The following is a 9,172-nucleotide window of genomic DNA, read 5'->3' as shown; positions in this document are numbered from 1 at the left end:
GTAGATGTCTGAGCACCAAGATTGTTAGGTGCTTGTTTGGCACAGTGGTTTGAGTCTGCGCTTTGGATACTATGAGACTGGGTTCAAGTCCTGGTTGTGGATCAATATACCCAAAGCACAAACTCAATCCATTGTGCCAACCAAGCCACAGGCAAGGTAGGCAGGAGAGGGTAGAGTGAGAGGCAGGAGAGGAAGGCAGGGCAGAGTAGGAGAGAGGTAGGAGGGAGGCAAGGGCAGAGTTGGAGAGAGGCAGGGCAGAGTAGGAGGGAGGCAGAGTAGGGGAGAGGTAGGGCAGAGTAGGAGGGAGGCAGAGTAGGGGAGAGGTAGGGCAGAGTAGGAGGAGGAAGGCAGGAGAGGAAGGCAGGGCCGAAGGCAAGGGTAGAGTAGGAGGGAGGCAGAGTAGGGGAGAGGTAGGGCAGAGTAGGAGGAAGGCAGGAGAGGAGGCAAGGGCAGAGGTAGGGGAGAGGAAGGCAGGAGAGGAAGGCAGGGCAGAATAGGAGGGAGGCGGAGAGGTAGGAGGGTGGAGGAGGGCAGAGTGGGAGGGAGGCAGGAGAGGAGGCAAGGGCAGAGGTAGGGGAGAGGAGGCAGGAGAGGAAGGCAGGGCAGAGTAGGAGAGAGGCAGAAGAGGAGCCAAGAGCAGAGTAGGGGAGAGGTAGGGCAGAGTAGGAGGAGGAAGGCAGGAGAGGAGGCAAGGGCAGAGGTAGGGGAGAGGAAGGCAGGAGAGGAAGGCAGGGCCGAAGGCAAGGGTAGAGTAGGAGGGAGGCAGAGTAGGGGAGAGGTAGGGCAGAGTAGGAGGAAGGCAGGAGAGGAGGCAAGGGCAGAGGTAGGAGGGAGGCGGAGAGGTAGGAGGGGGGAGGAGGGCAGAGTGGGAGGGAGGCAGGAGAGGAGGCAAGGGCAGAGTAGGGAGGAGGAAGGAGAGGAGGGCAGAGTAGGAAGGCAGGGCAGAGGAGGCAAGGGCAGAGGTAGGGGAGAGGAGGCAGGAGAGGAAGGCAGGGCAGAGTAGGAGGGAGGCAAGGGCAGAGTTGGAGAGAGGCAGGAGAGGGAAGAGTAGGAGGAGGCAGGAGAGGAAGGCAGGGCAGAGTAGGGGAGAGGTAGGGCAGAGTAGGAGGAGGAAGGCAGGAGAGGAAGGCAGGGCCGAATAGGAGGGAGGCAGAGTAGGGGAGAGGTAGGAGGGAGGCAGGGGAGGAGGCAAGGGTAGAGTAGGAGGGAGGCAGAGTAGGGGAGAGGTAGGGCAGAGTAGGAGGAAGGCAGGAGAGGAGGCAAGGGCAGAATAGGGGGGAGGAGGGCAGAGTGGGAGGGAGGCAGGGCAGAGGTAGGGGAGGAAGGCAGAATAGGAGGGATCGGAGGTTAGGGGAGAGGTAGGATGGTTGGGCTCTCCCTCCTACTCTGCCCTTCCTTCCTCTCCTGCCTCCGCCTTCCTCTCACTCTGCCCTTGCCTCCTCTCCTGCCCTCCTCCCCCCTCCTACCTCTCCACCTCCCTCCTATTCTGCCCTGCCTTCCTCTCCCCTACCTCTGCCCTTGCCTCCTCTCCTGCCTTCCTCCTCCCTCCTACCTTCCTCTCCTGCCCTCCTCCCCCCTACTCTGACCTCCTCCCTCCTACTCTGCCCTGCCTTCCTCTCCCCTAGCCTCCTACTCTGCCTTCCTCCTCCTACTCTGCCCTACTCTGCCCTTCCTTCCTCTCCTGCCTCCGCCTTCCTCTCTTGCCTCCCTCCTACTCTGCCCTTGCCTCCTCTCTTGCCTCCGCCTTCCTCTCACTCTGCCCTTGCCTCCTCTCCTGCCCTCCTCCCCCCTCCTACCTCCTATTCTGCCCTGCCTTCCTCTCCCCTACCTCTGCCCTTGCCTCCTCTCCTGCCTTCCTCCTACTCTGCCCTACCTCTCCCCTACCCTTGCCTCCTCCCCTGCCCTCCTCTGCCTCCCTCCTACCTTCCTCTCCTGCCCTCCTGCCCCCTACTCTGCCCTTGACTCCTCTCCTGCCTCCGCCTTCCTCTCTTGCCTCCCTCCTACTCTGCCCTTGCCTCCTCTCCTGCCCTCCTCCCCCCTACTCTGACCTCCTCTCTCCTACTCTGCCCTGCCTTCCTCTACTGCCTCCTCTCCCCTACCTCTGCCCTTGCCTCCTCTCCTGCCTCCCTCCTACCTCTCCCCTACTCTGCCTCCCTCCTATTCTGCCCTGCCTTGCTCTCCTGCCTTCCTCTCCCCTACTGCCTTCCTCCTACTCTGCCTTCCTCCTCCTACTCTGCCCTACCTCTCCCCTACTCTGCCCTTGGCTCCTCTCCTGCCTCTCTCCTACTCTGCCCTGCCTTCCTCTCCTGCCTCTCACTCTACCCTCTCCTGCCTACCTTGCCTGTGGCTTGGTTGGTACAATGGATTGAGTTTGTGCTTTGGGTATATTGATCCACAACCAGGACTTGAACCCAGTCTCATAGTATCCAAAGCGCAGACTCAAACCACTGTGCCAATCAAGCACCTAACAATCCTGGTGCTCGAACTTCTACAAATACCACATGTCTTTTCATGTTAAATTTTAAAACATTGCCATGAGGCTTGGGCATATTGATCCACAACCAGGACTTGAACCCAGTCTCATAGCATCCAAAGCGCAGACTCAAACTACTGTGCCAAACAGGCACCTAACAATCCTTGTGCTCAAACTTCTACAAATACCACAACATAGGCTTTTCATGTTAAATTTTAAAACATTGCCATGAGGCTTGGTTGGTGCAATGGATTGAGTCTGTGCTTTGGGTATAGTGATCCACAACCAGGACTTGAACCCAGTCTCACAGCATCCAAAGCACAGACTCAAACCACTGTGCCAAACAAGCTCCTAACAATTCTGCTGCTCAAACTTCTACAAATACCACAACATTGGTTTTTCATGTTGAATTTTAAAACATTGCCATGCGGCTTGGTTGGTACAATGGATTGAGTTTGTGCATATTGATCCACAACCAGGAATTGAACCCAGTCTCATAGTATCCAAAGCGCAGACTCAAACCACTGTGCTAACCAAGCACCCAACAATCCTGGTGCTCGAACTTCTACAAATACCACAACATAGGCTTTTCATGTTAAATTTTAAAACCTTGCCATGAGCAAGACTTGAACCCAGTCTTCTTGTGCCCAAAGCACAGACTCAAACCATTGTGCCAAACAATCCACTGACCAGCTTGGTGTTCAAATGTCTACAAATAGCCTACATGACAGTTTCGTCATAAGAAAACCATGCCATGAGCAAAACTTGAACCCAGTCGTATACGTTAGGTGCTTGCTTGGCACAATGGTTTGAGTCTGTGCTTTGGAAACTATAAGACTGGTGTTCAAGTTCTGGTTTTGGATCAATCAGGATAAATGTGCCCGCAGTGCAAACTCAATCCATTGTGCCGACCAAGGAATGTAGGTACCTGAACCTCCACAAATGTCCATCCGGGGAGATATTTCCATGTGTTAACATGGTTAGACAAATTTGGTTTCTATCCTTCTGTTTATGCAGCTGACTCCACAGCACCTTGTGACCATTCTTAAAGTGAAATCAACTATGTAGTGCCGATAGGTTACAGACAGCTTTTTTTAGACTAGCTTTAAAGGATCACATTGGTTGTTTTGATGTCCATTATGGACTTTAAAACAATGTCCATAATGGGTGTTGTTCTGGAGAGTATGATGTCACGCGCAAAGGGTCAGTAGTTATTTCCCCTTTGCAATAGTGGTTACAGAGAGATTTCTTCATCTCTGGTCAGGTACTGCTCCCTAAAGCTAAAGGTCTTTCCACTCTGGTATATGCAAGTTCAGCACTTGAGATTTCCAATAAAATCAGTTCAAAAGTAGATAACATATTATTTGACTTTATTTGGAAGAAAATGGTTAATCTTATTCTGAAAAATTTAATGAGAAATAAGTTGGGCTTTGGTGGATGTAATGTATAATATTAAAATTAAGTAGATCAAAAGGTATCTTCTAAATCCAAACTCTCTGTGGAACTTTACATCAACCTATGTATTTGAGGTTTTAGGTGGTTTATCTTTTCTTTTAAGATGTACTGTAGCTATAGTATTGAAACATTCCAGTTGAACTTTCCAGTTTCCATAAACAGCTATTGCTATGCTGGAATTTAATATACAAACATAACTTTTCCCCACACAAATACATTTGGAATAACAAAGAGATCTGCTTTAAACATAAATGTATTTTTCTTTGAAAATGGTTGGACAGAGGCATTGTTTGTGTACATAAACTTTTCAACAAAGAAGATATTTTTATAATAAATTTCTGACCACATAATTTCCTGCACTGCCTATAGTGTATTTGAGGCTATTCCCCATTTTCTGGGGTGAAAATGTTATCTTCTTCCTCTGTTCAACAATTATTCATTGGTAACTCTGACCCATTTTTAAGTACAAAAACTAATCAATGTATTGAACAAACAATAAGAGATCATATACCCAAACCAGCTTCTACTTTACTGCGGGACAATATCTTCAATGATATTTGCTGGAATAGACGTTTGGCTATTGCTGAAAAAATACTTAAATAAGATTTGAGAAGTGTCTAAAGATTCTGCATAGATGTTATACTGTTAATAGTAAAATATTTAAATATCACCCAAATGTACACCCACTGTGTTCCTTTTGTCACAACTGCTCTTGTATATCTTTCAGCCTATTTTAGATCTTCTTTAAGTAAATTTGGTTGGTTTTGGTTATATTTTTATGGTTGCAGGAAACAAACGGTAGTAAGTTTTCCCCTCAGACTGTATCATAATGCTGTGCTTGTGATGTCACCTTTGAATGAAAGCACTGTTTAAGGCAGATGCCGCAGAAAGTACACCACACATTAACTTGCACTAAAAAAAAAAAAAAGGAAGACAATGCATTTTACTTTAAACACGTAAAAGGAAATATATTTTCTTTAAAAATGAAATAACAAAAAGAACAACATTTTTTTTCCAGAGGAGCTGCTTCTGTCGTTGCAGAGGTAATTTACACAGGACATGAAATAAAACACCACACTGAAAGTGGCCAAAACAGCTGCTACACCACAAGTTCAAAAAACTCTTTAGATTTAATGTCATCAGGCCTCCTTCTGACTGCAGGTAGGGGAGCGCTGTGCCACTTTTGGTAAAGTGTGAGAAAGTTATGTCACATACTGAGCTTCTTTTCAGGGTTAATATACACTGGCTCTTGGTAATTCACTCGTATGACGTACGCACCATTGAGACATTTACACACAAAATTATTTTCTTGCCTCCAAAACAAGAATACTTTTCATATTTTTTTAAAGACGACAGGTAACAGTTCTGAATCGGTGGCTTTAGGGCTGAAAGCTCTTTTCTGTCATTTTAACAAGCAATGGCTCTCTGTTGGGCTAGAAGAACACGGTCGTGGCAGTCTGCCTGGCAGAAACCAGGGGTGTGCATAGGTGGTAAGAACGTTTTCTGCCCCCTCCAGGCTCTGGTAAGGCAGGTTCTCCTTTTGGTTTTGGGTCATCTTCCAGATTCAGAGCCCATCTTAGTTAAAGTCGGTGCTTTTCATCTGCTGATTGTGTCTTAAGGAATTGTGTCGGTACCTCTTGATTGCGTTGTAGGTTAGAGGGCAGAATAAAATCAAAGCCAAGATGATAAAATGTACTCTTTCTTTGTATGTTTCTTCATTGTCCATTTTGTGCAAACCGACATGTAAACAATAGACCGTCAGTGGTTTGTCAGGGGAGGCATGAAACAACAGCAACAGAGGGATGCAGTGTGCTCCTTCAACAGGCTGAAAGGCACAGAGGGTCAGTGAAATAATAGACAATGGGGGGGTAGAGAACCGGTTTGCAGTGCTTTTTCCTTCAACCAAACCTACACTGAGAGCTCAGGGAGTTGTCGCCACGGTAGCAGCTTCAAATGTGCTTCAAAGGTCGGCTTGTTTGTCACAGAGGCCAAGGGTCTGGGGGGATGTTAGAGAGAACACACAGTACCACAAGAAGTGCCTTTAAAAGGCCAACACACACACAGGCAACTCCATAGGACTGTTTTATGGTCATGCTTGCTATTGCCTTTTCCAATATTTTCATCCATCCATCGATTACAAAATGAAAATTACAAAATATCTACTACACTGCTCCACCACTCCCCACCTTCGACTAAGAGGACAGAACCATATTCATGTAGTTTTATCATTTATATATACACACATATGTATATATGTACATGTCAATGAGCCTTTCAGGCTATTGAGAGATGGGTAGGAGGTGGGATGAAGTGTGCAGTCATTGTTCTTCATTTCCCCACTTTTTAAACATCAGTTTATCTACAGAAACGAGACTAATGAGAGACGCGAGTCGAGGAAGTGACAGAGTTCAGATTCCTGGTGAAGGGAGGAGGACAGGGAGGATGTTTGTCAGTAGACCCAGGAGACGGGAACCCACTGAGCGGTGCTGGACACCAGGTCCACGGCCTCCTCCAGCAGGCGAATGGTGTCGTCAATCTCGTTGTTGATGATGGTCTGGTCGAAATAGTGAGCGTATGTTCGCTGTAGCATCTCTGACTCCTTCTGGAGCCTCTGGAGGGAGTCGTCCTGCGGGGTGGAGGACAGAATAGACAACACGTCATCAACTCTGATTGCAATTTACCTGCTGAGGAAACTTTTAAAATTCCTTTAATGTTGAGGGACGAGATGTATTCAGAGGAAACAGTAATGCTACAAGGTCACAATAAGGATCTAATGGAACTTTTTGAGAAATACAAACAACAAATGTCACTACAGACACAAAGCTCACACATCCATACTTACAGGCAATTTTCTGCACCACTTTGGGATCTTAGGTACAAGTGATAAAAAGCATGCCGGAGAAAATACAAACATGCTTAAAACAAGCAGGATATTTATAGAGAAATAAAGCATAAAAGAAAGAAAAGGGTTAGCAAAGGGTGGCTTAACATTTGTTTTCTTTGTTTGAATTCAGTTGGCAGCTTGATTCTCTTGAGACCAGATATTCCTTTAATCTCAATAATTGATGAATTGCTTTTGAATCCAAACTAAGAAGTAGGATGCATGTAAACAAGCAGGATCAGTGATGTTACAGGGAGACCGTACCTCAGTCATGCCCGGGGTGATGGTGGGGGCCGCAATGAAAACAACATACGGAGCAAACTCTGCGGTCCTCAGGATCTTTAATGCCTGATGGGGAAGAAAAAGCTCGACTTAAAGATGTTATTCTGACGTCAAATCAATGACACCTGCATAGAGTCCTATTAGCGATAAGATTTGTTAGGTTATTGCTAATAGGTCTCTTGGTCGTCTCTGTTACAATCAAGAGACAGGATTTTAAAATAAATTGCCATTAACCTGAAAAAATTATCAGGTCAACATGCCATTTTTAAAACTACAAGTGTTTAATTTGCATATTTATTATCTATTGTGAAGGCCGCCTCAGAGCCAAAGTAAGTCACTCACGTCTCTGTAGATTTAGTGCTCACTTACTTTATCTTTATTGCCAGGTTGTCAATGTTGCTAAATGAAATATTTCAAAAGAAATCAACTCTCTCTCTCCATGCAGTTTTGAGAAAAAGGTATTTAATTTCCCCTAGATTGCTTGTTTTTGCTTTTTTTGGTCATCAATATTTTAGATTGAAACATTTTTAATATCAGATTAATATACCTGAGTGAATACAACATCAAACGTTACTTATTTTTCAGAGGAGAACTTAAGGGTCATAGTTTCAATTTGGAAATGTCTTTTTAACCCTTTCCAGATTGATAGGCGACAATGATGTTTTTTTTTTGTATTCAAGTTTGATAGATTTATTTATTTTTGACAGGAACGCCCTCCTGGAGTACCTGCGGTTCCACATCCAGGATGGCGATTGTGCCCTGAGCGTGGATTTGCCTGATGGTCTCCAGCCTCGTTCCATACATGGCGTCCTCATGGCTGCCGTACTCTAGGTAATCGTTGTTGCTGATGTCTTGCATCATCTGGTCATGAGACACAAAGTAGTAGTTCTTCCCGTTCTCCTCGTCCTTCTTGGGAGGCCGAGTGGTGTCTAAACCGAGAGACAAATAGGCGGGCATCAATTCAAGGTCGGGTTACAAAAACCACCTAAAACATTTGCACGTACTTACGAGGAATTGGATAGGCAAAGCGGTCTGGGTGTTTGGCAATGAGTGTGTTCTTGATGTGCCGCCTTCCGACTCCATGAGCACCTGAATGTTCACATAAGACATTAGAGGATTCATTTAAACAACATATAAATAGCTCCGTACACAGAATTAAACTAGTACTTGTACTTGTAGTACTTTCAAAATGAAAAAGCTTTTTGTTGTAGTTTGTGTATGGAAGCCTTTTGGGCATTTATTTGAAAGTTTCTAAGACAGATTTAGGCCATTGTAGATCAAAGAAAGAAAATGCCACAGAGGACTAAATGTTCAAAAACTTTGAATATTCTCTGATGTCAAAACGTTGTACATTTGTATAAAAAAAGGATATTCTGTTACATTGCAAAGTCAAAACTTTGCATGGAATTTTTTTGTTACAGTTTGTGACGCCAGACATTTGTGACTGAAAATCCCAGAATGCCTCTAAGATTGAAGTGTTACATTTCTGAGATGCGCATCTCCATTTTTCCAAAGTGTAAGCTTGTGTTGCAAATGTCTGAATTTTGACTGGGAACATTTAAGAGGCTTTTCTCTCCCTGTCATTTTTCATGCAAATTTAAAACTTTTTGACATCACAGAATATCAAAGGTTTTTTTGCCAGAAATTTCTGTGGCCACATTTTCTTTCCCCATTTCATTTATCACTGCCCTAATACTTAGTTGTAAGTTTGGCATATTCATTCACAATGTTAATAAGAAGTCTTACAAGTCACATTGTGGGCTTCTAAACTCCTTCTAGAAACTGAAATGCAATTAGATAAGTGTGGGAAAAATATGCATTCAGGTTTAAGACTCCATGACTCAGCACTTTATAGTGCAGTTAACGTAGCTCTGCTGATTGCAGAAGTCCTTTAATGTGTTACTGTTGAAAGTGGTTTTAGTTCAGTTGAAGAAGAGACTAACAGAGGAAACAAATGTTATGTTAGTGGCTATGGGCCACTACAACAACCCAGTGAAGCAGCAAATGTCTGAATTAATTAGTTGGAAACCAAGAATGTGAGAGAAATTGTGAATTTTTGCTTTAGATTGCATCTACAGTTA

The 9,172-nt window shown here is 45.0% G+C and overlaps 1 protein-coding gene across 11 annotated transcripts in view; it reads right to left on the bottom strand.

Annotated features, from left to right (window-relative positions):
• Nucleotides 1-3,881: 3,881 nt before the first annotated feature.
• Nucleotides 3,882-9,172, bottom strand: part of LOC102218580 (peripheral plasma membrane protein CASK-like) — a 33,773-nt gene continuing 28,482 nt past the window's right edge. For all 11 annotated transcript variants that reach the window (XM_023329314.1, XM_005814669.3, XM_023329318.1 and 8 more), the window contains 4 exons: nt 8,100-8,180; nt 7,818-8,020; nt 7,074-7,157; nt 3,882-6,554 (listed from right to left, as the gene is read on the bottom strand). In XM_023329314.1, the coding sequence (XP_023185082.1) occupies nt 6,378-6,554; nt 7,074-7,157; nt 7,818-8,020; nt 8,100-8,180 (545 nt within the window). In that variant the 3' untranslated portion in view covers nt 3,882-6,377. The remainder of the gene's footprint in view (nt 6,555-7,073; nt 7,158-7,817; nt 8,021-8,099; nt 8,181-9,172) is intronic.

The sequence above is a fragment of the Xiphophorus maculatus genome, chromosome 24 (assembly GCF_002775205.1).
Source record: "Xiphophorus maculatus strain JP 163 A chromosome 24, X_maculatus-5.0-male, whole genome shotgun sequence".
Classification (NCBI taxonomy): Eukaryota; Metazoa; Chordata; class Actinopteri; order Cyprinodontiformes; family Poeciliidae; genus Xiphophorus; species Xiphophorus maculatus.
The sequence above is the reverse complement of the archived record's forward strand: the minus strand, read 5'-3'. Positions and strand labels throughout refer to the sequence as shown.